Source organism: Chiloscyllium plagiosum, unplaced genomic scaffold (assembly GCF_037043375.1).
Source record: "Chiloscyllium plagiosum isolate Xiang-an unplaced genomic scaffold, Cpla_swu_hap1 HiC_scaffold_12, whole genome shotgun sequence".
NCBI lineage: Eukaryota > Metazoa > Chordata > Chondrichthyes > Orectolobiformes > Hemiscylliidae > Chiloscyllium > Chiloscyllium plagiosum.
This window is the reverse complement of record NW_028270150.1, coordinates 87432277-87453453: the sequence shown is the minus strand read 5'-3', so window position 1 is coordinate 87453453 and position 21177 is coordinate 87432277. Positions and strand designations below refer to the sequence as shown.

General features: G+C 40.5%; 1 protein-coding gene across 7 annotated transcripts in view; it reads left to right on the top strand.

The window, feature by feature from the left end:
• Positions 1 to 21177, top strand: part of fndc3a (fibronectin type III domain containing 3A) — a 216312-nt gene that overhangs the window by 95775 nt on the left and 99360 nt on the right. For 6 of the 7 annotated variants that reach the window (XM_087993027.1, XM_087993026.1, XM_087993024.1 and 3 more), the window contains one exon: positions 11798 to 11874. In XM_087993027.1, the coding sequence (XP_087849153.1) occupies positions 11798 to 11874 (77 nt within the window). Of the gene's footprint in view, positions 1 to 867; positions 966 to 11797; positions 11875 to 21177 lie in introns of those variants that run through there. The other variant, XM_043700403.2, reaches the window with a different exon arrangement.

Here is a 21177-nt window from a genome sequence, read left to right as displayed (position 1 = left end):
TCACCCAAAGTGTAGTTAACCTATGGAATTCTTTGCCACAGAAAGCTGTTGAGACCAAAGCGTTGAATGCTTTCAGAAGAAGATAGGTATAGTTCTTTGTGTTCTCAGAGCTAAAGGGAATGGGGCAAAAGCAGGAACTGAGTATTGACAAGCCATGATCATCTTTTTTTTTAGATTACATTACAGTGTGGAAACAGGCCCTTCGGCCCAACAAGTCCACACCAACCCGCCGAAGCGCAACCCACCCATACCCCTACATTTACCCCTTACCTAACACTACGGGCAATTTAGCATGGCCAATTCACCTGACCTGCACATCTTTGGATGGTGGGAGGAAACCTGAGCACCCGGAGGAAACCCACGCAGACACGGGGAGAACGTGCAAACTCCACACAGTCGGCTGGAATTGAACCCGGGTGTCAGGTGCTGTGAGGCAGCAGTGCTAACCACTGTGCCGCCCAATGGGAGAGCTGGCTCAAAGAACCAAATGGCCTACTCTTGCTCCTATTTCTCTGGCGCACATCTGTATTCAATGAGGAAACACTGGAACCAAACGTGAACATGTGGAGGTGTCCATATTAACCTGTTACTTTCACGTTTCTGTTTTTACGTCTTGATAATATAAACTTTGAAAAGAAAGTTAATTATCATTTAGTTTCAAACAAAGTATTATCTATACTGCAAGCATAAAATTTACTATAGCATTTAAACATTGACTTCCTTGCTCTTATTGTTTCATTTTCTGGAAACTATGCAAATCAACAATGCACCTGAACTACTTTGGCAATTGGTGTAACAGTATCATGTGACATCGCAGTTTACTTGCTGGCTCTAGTTGCACAAGCTGTTAGTCCAATAAACTGCTGCCAAGTCACCACATAGAGAGCTGCTTATATACATAATCACCAGTCGTTAGTGCCGCATTTCCTGGATTTTATTTACTGTGGAATTACAAAAAATGGATGGTAAGACCCTTTTTAAAAAAAAACACGTTCTGTACATTTATACTGTAGGATAGTTAAACAAAAGCGACAACAGCATGAACTATAGCTGGTTTTCTGTGGTTCACCAAGTTGCGCAGTAGGATCTTTCTAGGCCATTTTTTCTAGATCCAACAAATGACTGACACAACCCCGAGGGGCTTGCTTTCCTTGTTGAGCTGGTATTTGATTTAACAACATTAGCAATTCAAACAGGGGGAAAAAAAACATGTTTGTATAACACAAGATGTAATATCAAACACACATTATTTGTGGTCATTAGTCAGAAATGTCAGTGCTATGAGTAAACTGGTAAGTCCCCAACTTTCGGTAAAGCAGATGTGGGTGCATTGCTAAGTCAGTTGATGTAATTTAATCAGAGCATTTTCATTTCAAACCGATCAAGTGTGATCTAGGTTTTAGATAAAATTATTGCCTCTTTTACAGAACGAAATATGTCAGAAGGGCATTCCATATGATTTAAACAACTTGAAACTTTCCTCACTTGAATTTAAAGTTTACTCTGCTTGTCTGGAACATTTAGTCTAAACTGACACTTTCAGTGTAGTACCACCTTTTCAACAAGACATTTAAACTTAAGATTTGCCAGCCAGTTCAGGTAGACATAAATATTTCATGGCTGTTTTTGGAAAAGAACATGGATGAAGTATTGGCCAAGATTCCTCATTGAGTGGCATCAAAACAAATGAATTTGTCATTTCTCTAATCTGCTGTTTGTGAAATTTTGTTAAGGCATTGTGGCTGCTTTGTGAATAAAATAAGTAAAAATATTTTTAATTTGTTTTAAAATAATCTGACTTCAGAAGCCCCAAGGACATTGGAGGATGCTATATAGATGCAAGTTTGGTCAATCTAACATTTTCTAATTTCTAAGAACTGAGCCAAGTGTGGAGGTTGTCATCTGTTTGACAAATTTGGCCTCATGAATGTGGCAGTAAGAAAGCTGTTAAAAAGGTATACAGTATCCTTTTTTATCTAAACGTGTATGAACTGCAAAAGCAAGTAGCAAAGCTTACCCTTTACAAAGTCATAGTTAGATGCCAGCAAAAGAATTTTGTCCGGTTTTGGACACAACATTTTGGGGAGAATGTCAAAATGCTTTGATTAGGGCTCTGAGGAGATCTACTAGATTGGAACTGAGGGCAAAGACTTCAATTACAAGGCAAGACTCAAGAACATCTGATTGTCCTTTTTACACGCAAAAAAGATCATTGGAAGATCTGATAGAGATATTCAAAATCATAAGCTGTGATCAGAAATTTTGCAGTCAGTCACCAGAAGGTGATTTAAGATAATTGGCAAAAGAACCAGCGATAACATGAAAAAATCATTTTTACACAGTAAGTTGCTGTAATTTGTAATTCACTGCCTGATGGGGTGGTGGAATTGGATTAATATTTGGATATGGAATAAAAAGTATAGAAATATAAAAATAACAAGTGGAGTTGGACTAATCAGTACTCCAAAGAAGCAGCACAGGATAATGAACTTTTGTGGTATATCATTCAATGATACTGACATATCTTGGTATTTTGATACAGGATTTGTTGGTCAAGGAAGCAATAACCATGGAAATTACCTCTTTGGTTATTAGACTTCAGCTACCTATAATTTTGATACTATTTTATCACTCCATATTTTTCAGGATACTCTTGTTGGTAAATCCCAGGCCCCTATCTCCTAGAATGCATTATCATTTTCCCGAATATCTTGGTACGGTTTTAATGTGCATTGATTTTGAAAGTGGATTTTCTTTCAGACCATTTAAGCTAATTGTTCTATTATGGGCTTCGATTGCATTCATTTTATGAAAGGCAGAGGAATAGTACTAGACTGGACATTGTCTTCAGGAAGTTGCCTGCTAAATACTTTTTAAATATTGCTACAATGGACAAATAATAGCACCATGAGTAGCTAGAAAAGATATTTGCTTGTGTATTTTAAAAAGATACAACTTCTGTACTAAAATAAGAATTGCTTGGTTCCTCCCTCAGGCAAGACGACTAATTGTTGTAGCCATGTATTGGGTCATGTTGATACGTGATTTCTCAGTGTGAAACAGGGGTTATAACTGTTAGTGTGTCAAAATTAGTTTCTAAACTAAATTTTGCACACATTGCTTCATATTTATCTCTCAGCCCATTGAAAAATTTTATAAATACATTTAATGACAAAAGAGTAACTAGGGAGAGAATAGGGCCCCTTAAAGATCAGCAAGGCTGCATACGTGTGGAACTGGAGCTGATGGAGGAGATACTAAATGAGTATTTTAAACCAGTGTTTACTATGGAGATGGATGTGGAAGACAGAGAATGTGAGTAAATAAGTAGCGACATCATGGAAAATGTCAATGTTACAGAGGAGGAGATGCTTGACTCTTAAATGCATAAATGTGGATAAATCCCGGGGACTTGATCAGGTGTAACCTAGAATTTGAGAATCCAGGAAGTCATTGCTAAGCCCCTTGCAGAGATTTTGTATCATTGATAGCCTCACGTGAGGTGTCAGAAAACTGGAGATTGGCTAACGTGGTGGCACTGTTAAAGAAAGGTGGTAAGGAAAAGCCAAGCAACTATAGACCAGTGAGCTTGACATCGGTGGTGGGCACGTTGTTGGAGGGAATCCTGAGGGACAGGATGTACATGTAGTTGCAAAGGCAAAAACTGATTAGGAATAGTCAACATGGCTTTGTGTGGGAAATCATATCTCAGTGACTTGATTGAGTTTTTTGAGGCAGTAGCAGAGAGCATTGATGAGGGCAGAGTGTGGACGTGATCTATATGGACTTCAGTAAGGCATTTGACTAGGTTCCCCATGGTAGATTGGTTAGTAAGGTTATGTCACTTTGGATACATGGAAATCGAGCCATTTGATACAGAACTGATAGAAGACAGAGGGTGGTGGTGGAGGGTTGCTTTTCAGACTTGTGGCTTGTGACCATTGGTGTGCCATAAGGATCAGTGCTGAGTCCACATGGCTGTGAATATAGGTATGGTTAGTAAGTTTGTAGATGATGCCAAAATCTGAGGTGTAGTGGGTAGTAAAGAAGGTTACCTCAGAGTACAGTGGGACCTTGATCAGATGGGCCAGTGGGCTGAGGAGAGGCAGATGGAGTTTAATTTAGATAAATGTGAAGGGTTGCATTTTGGAAAGGCAAATCAGGCCAGGTATTATACATTTAATGGTAAGGTCCTGGGGTGTATTGCTGAACAGAGACACCTTGGAGTGTAGGTTCAAATTTCCTTGAAAGTGGAGTCTTGGGTAGATAGGATAGTGAAGAAGGTGTTTGGTGTGATTGCTTTTATTGGTCAGTACATCAAGTATAGGAGTTAGGAGGTCATGTTGTGGCTGGACAGGACATTGGTGAGCCCAGTTTTGGAATACTGTGTGCAATTCTGTTCTCCCTCCCTATCGGAAGGATGTTGTGAAACTTGAAAGGGTTCAGAAAAGATTTACAAGAATGTTGCCAGAGTTGGAGCATTTGAGCAATAGGAATAGTTTAAATAGGCTGGTGCGATTTTCGCTGGAGCATCAGAGGCTGAGGGGTGACCTTTTCAAGGTTTATAAAATCTGGGGGACGTGGATAGGAGAAATAAACAAGGTATTTTCCCCAGGGTAGTGGAGTCTAAAACCCGAGGGCATAGGTTTAGGGTGAAAGATGAAAGATTTAAAAGAGACTAAGGGGCAACTTTTTCATGCAGAGGGTGGTGCGTATTTAGAATAAGCTCCAGAGGAAGTGGTGGAGACTGGTACAATTACACCATTTAAAAGGCATCTGGTTGGGTATATGAATAGGAAGGATTTGGAGGGATATGGGCCAAATGCTGGCAAATGGGACTCTATTTATTTAGAATATTTGGTCGGCATAGATGTATTGGACAAATGGTCGTTTCCATGCTGAACAGCTTTATGATTCTATAACTAAATGGCCCAAGAATTGCATAAACAAATAATTTGTTCATGAGACCTGGATTATCAGGACTCTATAACCACCAGAATCCCCTGATGATAGATAGATCAAGTAGATTTGCTGCCACCATTTCTCTCTCAGATTGTCTTCCAAAGGGTCCAGTATGAGGGAGGAAGACCACTTGATTATCTGACAAGAAGTGGCTTTTGTCTTGAACAAGATTTAGGGTATTGCATTCCAGCAATCAGATGCAAGTTTCTTTCTTATGATGACCTTAGTAATGATGCTTTGTCTTTCACTGACACTGATGATTCTTTTAAGGAAGAATAAATGTTTTACTTGATCTTGTGTCTTCTCAACATCCGTAACAGTTTGTTCTCCAGGCTATGTTGTCTGAATAACTTCAGTTAAAACTCATCAGTGAGCCCAAGTATGGGAAAGCTGCTCATTAGCTTTCTCATTATTTGCATTTCCTCATATTCTTTCATAGTGATAGGAAAATGAAAAACACTTCAGTCAATTTTCAGACGTTTCATTACCTTACTAGGTAACATCTTCAGTGGATTTCATGCGAAGCAATGCTGAAACTTCCTGCTTTCTATTTATATGTTTGGGTTTCTTTGGGTTGGTGATGTCATTTCCTTTGGTGATATTTCCTGTGGTGAAGTCATTTCCTGTTCCTTTTCTCAGAGGGTGATAGATGGGGTCTAACTCAGTGTGTTTGTTGATAGAGTTCTGGTTGGAATGCCATGCTTCTAGGAATTCTCGTGCATGTCTTTGTTTGGCTTGTCCTAGGATGGATGTATTGTCCCAGTCGAAGTGGTGTCCTTCCTCATCCTAATCTTCCTCGCATATGGATGAGGAAGGACAATACATCCATCCTAGGACAAGCCAAACAAAGACATGCACGAGAATTCCTAGAAACATGGCATTCCAACCAGAACTCTATCAACAAACACATCGAGTTAGACCCCATCTACCAAACCCTGAGAAAAGGAACAGGAAGTGACTTCACAGGAAATAATATCACCAACCCAAACATATAAATAGAAAACCGGAAGTTTCGGCATTGCTTCACATGAAGTCCACTGAAGATGTTACCTAGTAAGGTAATGAAACGTCTGGAAATGAACCTTTCAGCTCAGCCAGCAAACCTACATCAAAAACCTCAACCTGAGCTACAAATCTTCTCAAAAACTTCAGTCAACTCTGAAGAGTCACAGGTTTCCATCCTATTGACAATATTGAAACAATTCTGTAATGCCAACATATTCTGCTTTTTGGGGCTCTACGATGAGCCTAGGAAACTATGAAATCTTTACTAGTTTTCGTTTAACCAGTTTTTTGCCAACTGATGTTTCCTTAACCTATTGTTCTATGAGCGGTTGTACCTTCTACAAATTTGAGGTATGACTGGCTGTTTCTTATCTGTTGTCTTAACAATTTTAACTCATTTCATCATTTAAACAAGGTTGAGATATGTATTTAAGTGAGAATTCTTGATTGTGAAGTACGCGTTCTTTATTATCTGACGCCCCTGATGTTGTAGAGTTGCTTGCAGCAAATCTTTAATCATGGGAGTTATGAATGTTGGATCTGTTAGTTATAATGTTGTAGGTTATTAAGTGTTCCTTCAGCCATCATATACTACCTGATAATATAGTGACATTGGCCTCATATCAGGTTTAAAATTAGTAAGATACCATTGACATAAATATCTTCTTGGCCACCTTATTTCCCCTAGGAATTCCTTCATCTTTTCTATTGTATCCTGCTCTAATTCACTAATGTATTTGTGCATGTAGCTATTTTGACATTTTGCTGCGCTGTGTTTTCTACTTCTAAAGGTCCTCTGGAAATTACTTGTTGTACAGATTAAATGTGCTTTTTTTAAATAATGACCACTGCATGTGTCTGTGAGGTTGCTCATAATGTGAACAATGACTCCTATTACTCATTAGGGCAGATAGAACTATCTCCTCGTGTCTTTGGGGTTTTTATATCCAAAGGACTGAATGGATTCTGTTGATATCCTCTGATAAGGTTGCTCTTCTCTTAGAATTGATCTGTGTTGCTCGCTCAGCATCTAAAAGGTTTATTCCAAAGTCCTGTAAGAAATCTGATAAAGACTCAGTAATTCCAACAAATTTGACTCTTAAGAATTCTGACTTTGAAGTACCATTGTCATTATTTTTTCATAAATCTGTAGAGATTATGAATGAAATTATCTACAGATTCTCCTGGTCTTCTGTTAAATTTTGCTCTTTCATTTTGTTTTGTTCCAAGATTGAAATAATTGTCAAAAACTTGTAGAACGTCACCATGTTGAAACCATAATTATTGTTCTAATTTTTTTGGTTTGGAACTGTGAATTGCCGTTGAGAATTCGACTTTGAGCTCTGAATAGCAACTTGTTCTTAAACAGAGGAAGAGAACATAAGACAGATATCTACTGTCAGAAGCTGGCCTGGAAAGATATACAGATTAATTCCTGCTTCAAGGACTCTGTAGATGTTTCAGCACCAAGATATTGCTATGCTCAAGGACAGGCATCTGGTTGGATGTTGCATTGGTCAATTAAGGGACGCTGCTGCTGGCCAGCAAACTACACAGAATGTTGAAAAAAGAGAAAACAAAGACTCTACTGGAGTTGACTAGGTTTTGAGCAGCAGACAGCTTTGTATTTTGAAAGCTTCCGCATAGTGCTGCTTTTGTTTTGCTCTCTCTTTAGTTTCATTCCAGTTATCAACTTGTTGAAAGTTCTAATAAAATAATCCAAATCTGTAGGAACTAAGTAAAAGTCTCTGTTGGTCTGAAGAAGCTGTTTGTATTGATTAGGGACTTCGGAATTCAAGCAAAATATGCAGTGCTATATTCCTATAATACAAACTTTCATATAAATATTTCATAAAGGCCTGGTCCTCATTGTTCAATTGTTCATTAGTTGGCAAATTGCAATTTTTAAAAAAAAGTTTATTCCTTAACTGTGCCTGTTCCTATGTAGATTTGCAAGCAGGGGTTTGGGCTTATATTGTAGATATTCATTAGATTATGTTATGTTTATCGTTCACCACAACCACAAATAGACCAGGAGGTAGATGGAGCATAAACTTGAACAGGGGATACTATATTGTGCATCTTCTCAATTCCACAGTTGGTCCTAGATTGGCCATCTAGCTCTCACCTCTAGGTCACTTGACCCGCAGTCTTAAAGGGGCAACTACATACATAACAGACCTCCCCTTTATATCCGTACTCCCGTTATCAATATGTATGCATTCAACTATTGTAGTTACTATACAAGCATTGTAGCTAACATTTTTTCATTGTCCGGAATGTTTACAAAAAAATTGGAAAAGGAAAATTACCCTTCTGTAGTTTACATTGACATAATCAGTTTCTTGGGCATGATGACTCCTGGAAGACTGTCTTGTCATTCTCAGGAACCTTTTCTAGTGTAGCCTTCTGGCTTTCAGAAGATCCTGTTGTTCCACAGGTATGTTCCTGTCTGAATGGTTGTTGTTGCCCTGTGACACCGGTGTTGTTTCCTCCCTGGGAATGGCTAACCCTGGCTCAGAGATAGATAAGTCAGTAGACACCACTGGTCCCATTTTGAACTACTGCCACTACTGTTGGGATCCATTTTCCCCAGATGTATAATTTGGGGCCAACACGGTGTCTCCTCCTTGGAATACCCTCCTGCCATGAAGTTCCCACCCTTCTGATAATCTGTCCTCCTTGATTTCACTGTACCACCTTTATGGTCTCTTCTGGCTGCAGTAAATCAGACATGGATCTTAGCTGATGGTTGAGCATTAAGGACGCCAGCGAGCACTGGGTAGTCGCATGTGGAGTGTTCATGTACAGGAAGTTCTGGTAGAACGCGTATTTCATCAACGCGAATTGATTATAATATGATTAACGGATTGAGGATGCCTTTTGGATAATATGAACTTTTTACTGAATGGGTATAGCAATTTACTGTAGCGATCTTCTACAGCGCGATTTCCTATAGCAGTTTTCTGTAGCACGATTTTTTATAATGTAAGGTCACAGAGGAATGCAGCTATTGAGTTATAATAGAATGCACTGTACATGCTGAGGAATATGTTGAGTCGCCGCCCAGTTATCGGGCCCCTCCTCCCGGCCTCGAGATCGTTAAGGCATGCTTCAAGGTTTATACGAATCTCTCCACCTGGCCATTTGTCACAAGTTTATACGGAGCCTGTCTCTCATGTCTGACTCCATGATTTTCCAGGTACTCCTCAAATTCTTGAGTCAGAAACTATGGACCATTGTCACTCATGACTTGTGCAGGATTTCCAAAAATGGCAAATAATTCATCTGTTCAGTCTGATACTAGACTTTGTGACTGTCAACTCAGATCACTTAGAATGGGCGTCCCAGTAATATCTATCCCTCTCCTGGCCCCATGAAATTGATGTGAATCTGCTGCCATGATGATTGAAGCTGCTCCCATCAATGAAGGGGTGATAATAGCGGTGCTTTCCTTACTAATGCATGATCCTGCTTTCACCTCAGTCGCATTCAGCCATCAATGATGTTCATAGACACCACTGCACTCGTATCCACTTCCATCAGAGGATTTAACCCGATGAAGGAGCAGTACTCCAAAAGCTTGTGATTGCAAATAAACTGTCGTGCTATAATGCAGTGTTGTGTAACATCTCTCATTGTCCACCCCAGTCCAACACCAGCACCTCTGCATGAGATGTGAGGAAACAGCACTGAATAGGATAAACTGTATCTTGATAATAAATAGCCTATTGAGCCTCATCACGCGTTGCATGTAAATAATGACTAATTCAGAAAGGTAAGAAAGAGAGAGAAAACACCGCACTAATAGGAATGTATCTGGTTGGAATTGATGCTTTCAGATGAGGAAGAGAAGGGAAAAAAATTACCATAGTCCATTTTGGTCAGCAAGCACAAAAGCAAAAGAATGAATTAATCTTTATGGAGTGTGGAGGTAGGAGACCAACCAGAGAAGCAATGCAGCAGTAGATTCAGATGTTCAGCATCATTTGCAACTTATCAAATACTGAAGTAGTCTGTATCCCTATACATCAAGACATGGAAAACATCAAGCTTGGGCTGATATGTGGCTCAAATGTTATTTGCCACTTAAATATCAAGCAGTGACCATTTCATACCATCTCTCCTTGACATACAATGGCATTGCTATTGTGATTTCCCCATTGCCAACATCCAAACTAAACTGGACTAGCAATATAAATACCTGGCTACGAGAGAAGGTCGGCGCCTAGGAATTCTGCAGACAGTAACTTGGCTCCTTTCTCCATTAAACCAGTCCATCAAATAAAAGGAACAAGTTAGATTTGTGATGAAATGCTGACTAGTTTCCAAGATAGTTTTAGCTCCAACAGCACCAGAAGAGCTTCACAGTATCCAGGACAAAGCAGCTCACTTGATTGGCATCCTATTCATCATCATCATTATTCACCCTCTTCAACATTCACCCCTTCCGCCACCAACGCAAAATGGCACAACTTCTACTACTTAAAATAACCAGGCAGCAGATAAATGATAATGCCACCACCTGCATCTTTTCCTTAAGTTGTAGACCACCCTTCACTGTGGCTCGGTCTAAATCCTAGAATTTCCCTGCAAACGGCACTGTTGGCATACTTGTAACTCAAGGACTGCAGCAGTTTGAAAAAACAGCTCACCACTTTCTCCAGGACAATTAAGGCTGAGTAATAAATGTTTACCTAGCCACTGACACGTACATCCCATAAACAAATAAGAAGAAAGGTAGCTAAAAATCGGTTGAGGGTGGCTGAGACAAGGACGAATATGGACAATGTTATGGAAGTCATGTATATAAGTTTATACACTTAAATATTCAGTAAAAATTCCAACAAATAATTCCAAATAAACTAGTGTTAAAATTGTGGAACTTGTTGCCACAATACAGTGATTGAGACAAATAAATTACATATGTAAGGGTTAGAATGATAAGTGTATGAGGGTGAAAGGGATAGGATGAAGTGCAGGGGAAGGAAATTTGTGTAGTTTGTAAATCCCTTCACTGAAGGATTGGGCAATGTCAGGTACATATGAATCGTAACGTTAATCTTTGGAAGGTGCCACTATGTTGAAGAAGAGGTTAGTGAGGTTACGTCCTTGGGCAACTTCAGATGTAACAATATGGGAACAGAGGCAAAATGAGAAGCCACTGCTGGAGGTGTTCTAGGTATGTAGGTGATAGGTTAAGAGTGAGATTGACTTAGGAACATGTGACTGAATTGGACAACTCAGAATAGACAATTGATGAAGGTGGTGTTGGCAAATGTTAAATGTGCAATGAGGGTAAAGGGTGATTTGTTTCACAGTCTGTGGCCTAAATTCAGAACCCCAATGACAGGGCAAAAATTGGGTTAAAAGCCTGCACTTGTTGACAATGAGAATGTCTTGGAGATTTTACAGTAGACAAGCCTTCAAATAGGCCACCTGCAGGCTTGTGTTGCAATTAAAGATTCAGGCTTGTGATGATATTGACACATGGTGGCCACACATCACACTCATAACCCCCAAAGCCTGTTCAGGGGTCTGTAAATGTAGCTCATTGCATTGAATGTTGTCACTTATACTTTAAGGCTATCTCAGTGCTCTGGCAGGCCAGAAATCTGGAGAGATTCAAACTTTGAGTTGAGAAAAATGAACGTGAATTCTGTAAGTTCATGTTACCATTTGCTCACTCTGCTGTTGACACATAACTACAGATCTATACAGCAGTAAAGTAATTGCCAAGATATTCTTGCAGGACATTCTGTAACAATCGTAAAGTGCATTTTGAAAAAGATGTTTGGCAGTGTTCTAAACTTAATACTTTCCTTCACAGGTCCTGCTCAGGTTCCAATGGTGTCTCCTAATGGTTCAGTGCCTCCCATTTATGTGCCTCCAGGATATGTGTCACAGGTGAACAAACATTTTGAATTTCTCTGAAAAGAATGATTGTTTAAGAAAAAAAGTGCGGCAAGATATTCTGACTAACTTAGTTCTAAGTGTACAATAGCTAAACAGGATAGTTAGCTGGTGAAACTTTATTCTGCTGTAGAATGTGAGAAGTATTTGTACCATCGCATTGGTGCAAAAGATAATGCTGAAACATTTGCAGCAACCTTCAGCCATAACTACTGAGTAGATGATCCATCTCGGCTGCCTTCTCCAGTCATCACCACCATCACAGATGTCAGTCTTCAGCCAACTTGATTCACTCCAATTGATGCTGAAAATGTGTTGCTGGAAAAGCGCAGCAGGTCAGGCAGCATCCAAGGAGCAGGAGAATCGACGTTTCAGGCATGAACCCTTCTTCAGTCCTGCTCCTTGGATGCTGCCTGACCTGCTGCGCTTTTCAGCTCTGATCTCCAGCATCTGCAGTCCTCACTTTCTTCTCACTCTAATTGATATCAAGAAATGGTTGGAGACATTGGGTAATGCAAAGGCTATGGACCCTCACAACATTTCGGCAAAAGTACTGAAGAATTCTTCTCCAGAATTTGCTGCTCTCCTAGTTATGGCACTGGCATCTACCCAACAATGTGGAAAGTTGCCCACATATGTCCTCTGCACAGAAGGAGGACAAATGCAGCACTGCCAATTATCGCCCCATCAGTCAACTCTCAATTATCACTAAAATGGTGGAAGGTGTCATCAACAGTCCTATCAAGCAGCGCCTGTTCAGCAATAATCTACTGACTGACATCCAGTTTGGGTTCCACCAGGGCCAATCAGCTCCTGACCTGATTACAGCCTAGGTTCAACAAGGACAAAACAGCTGAATTCCAGAGGTGAGGTGAAAGTGACAGCCTTTCACACCAAGGTTCAACCATATTTGGCATCAGAGAGCTGTAACAAAACTGGATTCAATGGGAATTGGGGCAAACTCTCCGCTGGTTGGAGTCCTGCCTTGCACATAGGAAGATGGTTGTAGTTGTTGGTCATCAGTCATCTCAGCTCTAGAATATCTCTTCAGGAGTTCCAGCGAATAGTGTTTTAGGCCCAACTATCTTCAGCTGCTTCATCAATGCTGCCCCTTCAGCATAAGGTCAGAAGTGGGGTGCTCACCAGCGATTGAATAACGTTCAGAATCATTCGTTACTGATCAGCTGCTGAAGCCGTTCATTTTCAAATGCAACAAGATCTGGACAATATCCAGGTTTGGCTGACAAATGGGAAATAGTATTCATACCACGCAAATGCCAGGCAATGACCATTTTAAATAAGAAATGATCTTACCACTGACCAGAAACTCAACTGGATTGGCCACATAAACACAGTGGCTACAAGAGCAGGTCAGGAATACTGGGCCAAGCACAAACAACCTTCTGTCTAACTCATCCATGCCAACCAGATATTCTAAATAAATCATGTCCCGTATGCCAGCATTTGGCCCATATCCCTCTAAACCCTTCCTTTTCATATACCTGTCCAGATGCTTTTTAAATGTTGTAATCATACCAGCCTCCATCACTTTCTCTGGCAGCTCACTCCATACATGCCCCACCATCTGCGTGAAAAAGTTGCCCCTTAGGTACTTTTTTAATCTTTCCACTCTCATCTTAAACCTATGCCATCTCTCTAGTTCTAGACTCCACCCAACCCAGGGGAAAGACCTTGTCTTTTTACCTTATCTATGCCTCTAATGATTTTATAAACCTCTTTAAGGTCACCCCTCAGCCTCTGATGCTCCAGCCTGTTCAGCCTCTCCTTACAGCTCAAATCCTCCAATCGTGCAACATCCCTGTAGTTCTTATCTGAACCCTATTAAGTTTCACAACATCCTTCCTATAGCAGGGAGACCAGAATTGCATGCAGTATTACAAAAATGGCCTAATCAATGTCCTGAAAAATGTGTTGCTGGAAAAGTGCAGCAGGTCAGGCAGCATCCAAGGAGCAGGAGAATCGACATTTCAAGCATAAGCCCTTCTTCATTCCTGAAGAAGGGCTTATGCCTAAAACGTCGATTCTCCTGCTCCTTGGATGCTGCCTGACCTGCTGCGCTTTTCCAGCAACACATTTTTCAGCTCTGATCTCCAGTATCTGCAGTCCTCACTTTCTCCTAATCAATGTCCTGTCCAGCTGCAACATGACCTCCTAGCTCCTGTGCTCAATGTACTGATGAATAAAGACAAGCATACCAAATGCCGCCTTCGCAATCCTGTCTACCTGCTGCTCCACTTTCAAGGAACTATGAACCTGCACTCTCAGGTCTCTTTGTTCAGCAACACTTCCCAGACCTTACCATTAAGTGTGTACATCCTGCCATGATTTCCTTTACAAAATGCAGCACCTCACATTTATCTAAACGCCATCTGCCACTCCTCAGCCCATTGGCCCATCTGATGAAGATCCTATTTACTCTGGTAACCTTCATTCTCCACTACACCTAAAATTTTGATGTCATCTACATTATTAACCATAACTCCTGTGTTCACATCCAAATCATTTAATATAGATGACAGAAAGCAGCGGACTCAGCACCAGTCCTTGTGGCACACCGCTGGTTACAGGCTTCCAGTCTGAAAACCAACCCTCCACCACCACCCTTTGTCTTCGACCTTCAAGCTGGTACTATAGTTTTCCCTATATTCCATGTGATCTAACTTTGCTAACCAGTCTATCGTAAGGAACTTTTTCGAATGCCTTACTGAAGTACGTATAGGTCACATTCACCACTCTGGTCTCATCGGTATTCTTTGTTACTTCAAAAAAAACACAAATCAAACTAATAAGACATGATTTCCCATGCACAAAGCTATGTTGATTATCCCTATTCAATGGGGAGAAAGTGAGGTCTGCAGATGCTGGAGATCAGAGCTGAAAATGTGTTGCTGGAAAAGCGCAGCAGGTCAGGCAGCATCCAGGGAACAGGAGAATCGACGTTTCGGGCATAATTTTTCTGTGCAGAGGAGATGACCTGGGGGGTCCCTATTCAGTCCTTGCCTTTCAAAATACATGTGGTCTGACTTTACTAGTTGTAACATGATTACCAACCTTTGTACTCAATCCTGACTGATGAAGACAGGTGTGTCATATGCCTTCTTTACCGCTTTATGTTGCCCTTTTTAGGCAGCTATGCAATTGAACTCCTCAGTATATCAGTGTTCCCTCAGGTCCAGCTATTTGCAGTATTGAAGTGATTGGAACAAGGTAGTAAACTACGAAAGTTTGTCTTAAGTTAAAAATCACACAACACCAGGTTATAGTCCAACAGGTTTAATTGGAAGCACACTAGCTTTCGGATTGCTGCTCTTTCATCAGGCGCTCCGAAAGCTAGTGTGCTTCCAATTAAACCTATTGGACTATAACCTGGTGTTGTGTGATTTTTAACTTTGTACACCCCAGTCTAACATAGGCATCTCCAAATCGAAGTTTGTCTTGATTGAGTTGTTAATCTGGGCCAATCAGGAAGGCCTTGGCTGATCAATACCACTGTTAAACGGTAGTTTGGGGGAGAAATAAAACAAGGGAAAAAAAACAGGGGATTAGAATCTCCTCAGTTGAGGGCTGACTCTGAACTGGCTGGCCACAGCCACTGTAAATATGCTCATGTAAATAAAGTGTCTTAGTGATGGAATATCTGCCTCTATGCAGTTAGTTCAGATGTGTCTCTTCTTCAGAGCAAAGAACCAGTGCTGAAGAAGAATCATATCGATGAAAAAAACTAGGAAATTAGAATCTCCTCAGTTGAGGACTGTCTCCGAGCTGGCTGGAGAAAGAAGCTTTATATTATTGGACTGTGCTGTCAACTTTGTTCTTTCCTGACTGTATAAGCCTCTATTTCTACTGTTGCTGCTGCTGCTGCCAGGGCCTACCCAGCCCTGCTGCTGCAGCCTGGATCCCTTGTCCTGCTGCTGCTGCTGCCTAGGCCTACCCAGTTCTGCTGTTGCTGCCGCCTGGACCCTTAAACAGCTGGAACTGCTGCTGCCACTTAGGCCCTTAAGAACTGGGTCTGCACCTGTTGCCTGGCCTAGTTGAGAACTGGGACTTAGGCTCAGTTACTTCAGCCCTCGCTGCAACTTCATCCCCCTTTAGGTTCCTGATCAAGTGCCCAGGGTTTAAGACCTACACCCATCCTGACGTGTCTATTAAGCCCTGCAGCAAGGCCACGACTAGTGTGGTCAGCCTGCTAGCCATCGTTGCTGTGGCCAAAATGTATGGGAAGGCTGTATTCATCCTGTGGTCCTGGCAGACAGTGCACTTGGTCAAGCAGAAGGGGCTTGCTGTGGGCAGAACATATTTGTCTGTCCACCCCCTGAAGGTCATGAGCTGGAGGGTAATATTTTCACCATCCCATCCTTTATTGCCAATGAGCCCCTTCTCCCCCATCTGCAATCTTTGGGGGAAATTCAGTCAGTTGTAACACCGTTCCAACTTGGAATAAAGGACCCTGCCCTGAGACACGTCTACTCCTTCCAGTGCCAGGTCTTTATTTGCTTGGGCAGGGAGGAGTTGACCGTGGGCAACTTTACTATTCTCTGTGTCGTCTGGATGGTGCATGGCATGCGGTGCCACCTCTGCCATGTGGTGGACCATATAAGGAAGAACTGCCCTACCCCAAAGGTCATCCAGATCACATTGGTGGCTGCAGATAGCACTCCTGCACTTGCTCCCCCTCTCCCCGAGACTATCCCTGGAGCCCCGCAAATGGATCCTAAGCTGGAGGTTGCCGTCACTGCGGCCTGTGGCGGGAAGAGGGTGGATGTCTTGCCAGAAAGAAGGCATGAAGGAAATCTAAACACCCTGTGGATGCGTTCCACCTGTTGTAGTTATCCCATCTCCTCCCCTCAGTCGGAACCTTGGCCCTCCACATCCGAGCACATAAACCTACCCTCTACAAGGCACAAGTCAGGAGTGTATGGAATATTCCACACTTGCCAGCTGCAACAACACTCAAGAAGGTTGACACCATCCAGGGCAAAGCAGCCCCAATTGACCTATATCCACAAGCATCCACCAACATTGCTCAGTTGCATCAGTATCTATACAATTCACTGCAAAAATTCACTAAAACTCCTTAGGCACCACCTTCCAAACCCAAGACCACATATCTAGAAGGACAATGGCAGCAGATAAATGGGAACACCACCACCTGCAAGTCCCCTCCAAATCACTCACCATCCCGACTTGGAAAGTTGTTGTCATTTCTTCACTGTTTCTGGGTCAAAATCTTGGAATTCCCTCCCTGAGCGCAGGGTGGATCTACGTATGGATTACATGTGTACTGCTACCATCCAAAAAGGCATCTTCTCAAAACCAACTTGGGACGAACAATAAATGCTGGCCAGTCAGCGGTGCCCGTATCCCATGAGTGAATAATAATTTCAAAAATGCATTGTGTAAGCAGAGCAAATTAAAAGTGACTTATAAATGTAAAATGTTCATTATATTTTTAAATCTGTAAAGTGTTTATTCTCAAAACAAACTTAATAAAGGAATAATGCCATCTAATTTTGCCCTTTCGTCCACCTTGCCCCCTACATCCGAGTATTGTGATTTTCCAGGATAATGCGTTTTCATTATTTTCTTTTGCAAGACTATTCGTGTATTCCGTAGATCCCGTAAGATTTTACACCCATTAGAAAAATGTTTGACCTGCACTAACATATTTTCACGGCACAATGTGTACATTTCAATGATATTTCTCACGTCACCATCACGGGCATAATTTTTTTCCCTGTCAAAAGATAGCCAATACTTTTAAGCCAATTGTTTGCCCATAAGTCATCTGCAATGAATTGGCAAAGGTACTGAATGACTGACCAAGTATCTGAAGACCAAGACTGAAGAAGGGTCACTGGACCCAAAATGTTGACTCTGTTTTGTCTCCACAGACGCTGCCAGGTCTATGCAGTATACCAGACCTGCTGAATACAAAACACACTAAGGAGGTCTGGCAGTACTGTGTTAAGGAGCTGCTAAATCCCTTTATAGATGATTTAAGCCCAATGCACTTTTGAAGTATGGTTTGTACTCTAAATGTTTATTGAGCTTAAATAGTGTATAAAGGATTTGGCAGCCCTTTAACACAAAGTTACAAGTACTTGATGCAGAGTTCAGTTGTTAATAGAATTAACTTTAATAAATTAATGCAAATTAAGTTTGCCTTAAAGTAGAATAGAATAGCCTTTCTTGTCACATATACGCAATGAGTATAGTGAAATGTCACCAATTACATTGCGACTTAGATACAAAAGTACCTAGGCACAGCGTCTTTAGTTACAAGATTTAGACAATACAGAAATAAAAGTTCAATAGATTCAATAGTATAAAGTTATGTCAAATATACACTGTTATGAACATAGCTCCTCCATTCAGTTTCTTTTTAAATCGATTCATGGACCGCTGAAGTGAGCAATTTATTAGCATGTGATATAACTAATAATGACTTTGAGATGTATTTATACTTTGCAATGTTACAAGATTAATTGATTATTGTTTGAAGGTTTTAATTTAACACAAAAATGTAATAAAACTTTCTTTTTGTAGATAAAAGTAACATGGTATAAGATTGCATTTTTAAATAAGGTTGTCAAGTCTGTTTGAAGGTATTCGTAGAGGGTTGATCTCATGACTTTAAACAGGTGACACTGACATGCCCGTGGTTTGAAAGTGTTATTGTGTTTACTCACGTAAGGTGAAATTATCTGTAATTAGGCATTTTTGCTTGTGGTTTCCCATTAGCAATTGTGAACTGTAAATCCAAAGTACTTTTCTTCATAGTCAATGATAGCATTTCCCTGAGATTAATCTGAAACTCTTCGAGGCTTACAGACATTCCATTTTTCCAGTCTGACAGATGTGCATCAGATACCTTGGAGATCTGAATATAACGTCTATGCAGGAATTTACTGGGAAGTTTAAAATTCTGATGGGCAATTATCTTGTAGCAGGAACCCTCCAGAAAGTTTCTGATTGTTTCTGATTATGTCAGGGACTCTGGACGGTGCTGACTTAGTTACCTTAATCTACCATTTCCTTGCTAAGTATTAAAACCTGCTCCAACTCTTAGGTAAGCATCCTACTAACTTTCCACCCTATCCCACTGACACTGTACTACCACCCTATCTTTACGGCATAACTCTGAATATGGGTTTAAAAACATATGCTTTTTATTTGACAACAAAGCATAAAAACATAAAGCAGGAGTAAGCCCTTTGGTTACTCTAGCCTGCTCTGCCTTTCAACAAGCTCTTTTACTGATGCGACTGACAGTGACATAGTAACTTGGGTAAAATGCTGTGGATGCTAGAAATCTGAAACAAACACAATGCTCAAAAACTCCGGTCTGGTGGCATCCAACATTTCAAGTCCAATATGACTGTTGTACTGAACTATAAGTCAGGTTTCCAGCTGAACCTTTAACTGACATCCATCTGAGATTAAGATGCAAATATGTAGGTTGTATCAATTTGCCATTGGATCTTTATGCTCTTTTCTTGGTGACATTTTTATGTTGAGATGGGGCAGAGCAATCAGATGAGGGATGTTCATAATAGAAATTGAGCAATGCTATTCCTTTTTGGCATTACTTTTAGATTTTAAAAAATCTTCTGTTCAAAGTTTTCTCTCTTCCATGAATATAACGGTATCTTTTATGGTGCAAGATGAAGCTCTGAGGCAGTCAAGATTTTATTGAATTACTTTTTGTTGATTTTCTGTCCTCCAGTCAGGGTATGCACCTGTACAGAAATTCATAACATACGTTAAGTATGATAAATGTTCCACTTGAATGGCTGTGATCAAACCTACATTTACTTTGATCTCAAAGCTTTGTGTTCAGTGTCTGTTAGTGCAAATAAAGAAAATATTACTGTCTTGAAGAGCAATGTACAAGAATTTGCAAATGTGGACAGATTTGAGGGTTTTTTCAAAGTCCAATGCATTGTATTAGATTCAGTAATGAATTAATGTAGATAAGTGATAAAAATCAAGCTAGAAAGCAATCAAACTTGAGAGTGAGATTTGAAGGACTGGATTTGATAAATAATTTCTTCAGGAATGATGTCATGAAAGAAAGATAAATGTGAAATGTTAAGGAAGTAAGTTTATTGATTTAATTAAAGTGAACTATATATGGGAGGTAGGAAAGTGCAAATAGATTACTAGGGACTGTCCAGCAGTCAGAAGCTAATTTGGTCCCTAGTGCAAAGGATGGTTAAAAAATCAGTTTTGCCAGAACAGAGATGCTAAATGCAATTGAGAGAAGTCAAGCAATTGCACCCTGAAGTAAGTAGACAGATACATGAATCATCATGATATTTGTAGGATGGTTGTTTTCGTAACTTTCTTGGAACCAGAGGAACATTTTTAGACAAGTTTTTGAACAGAAACACACGTTGAAAGTTAATGCAGTAAATGATTTAAAAGGAAAGGAGAAATAATGTAAAGTCCCTACAATACAACCTTTTATGAAAATACTCAAAGATAGAGGTGGCAGAGTATTGCACCGGATAGACTTAGTACAGTGTTTGGGAAAAGAGGAGTATACATCAAACAGCTGTAAGATTTACTAGATTGGCAGGTAGCACAATGAGGGTACAACAATGTTGCTTTCATATGTAATTGGGAATCCTTCCTGAATAAACATGATCCAGCAGAGACAAGCCGCACAAACCATGTCGGAACAAAAACATTAACATTGAGACGGTAATAGAAATTTATCTAAACTATAAACTAAGATTTTGGAGGAAACAGATTCACTACCCTCTGAGAGAAGAGCTTCCTTCTCATCTCAATCCTAATTGGGTGGTCCCTTCCTGTGAGATTATTCCATCTTGTCTTAGACCTTTCCACGGACAAAACAGCCTTTCCATATTTACTCTGTAAAGTTCCCTCAGAGTATTATGCTGCAAAAAGATCACCACTTAATTTTCTAAACTCCAGTGGATACAGAACCAGCCGAATGAACTTCTCATAAGAAAATCCCTGTATATTAGGGATCAATATAATCATCTCCTGGATGCCTCCAATGCATATATCTTTCTCGGCAACATCACTGCCTGCAAGCCATTCACCATCCTGACTTGGAAATATACCAAAATTCCTTCAAGGTTGTTGGTTCAAAATCCTGGAACTCTATCCCTAATGGTATTGTTGGTGTACCTACATCAAATGAACTGCAATGGCTAAAGAAGGCAGCATGCCATCACTTTCTGAAGCACAACCAATGATCGCAATAGATGGTTGCCATTAAAGCACAGCAGGTCAGGCCGCATC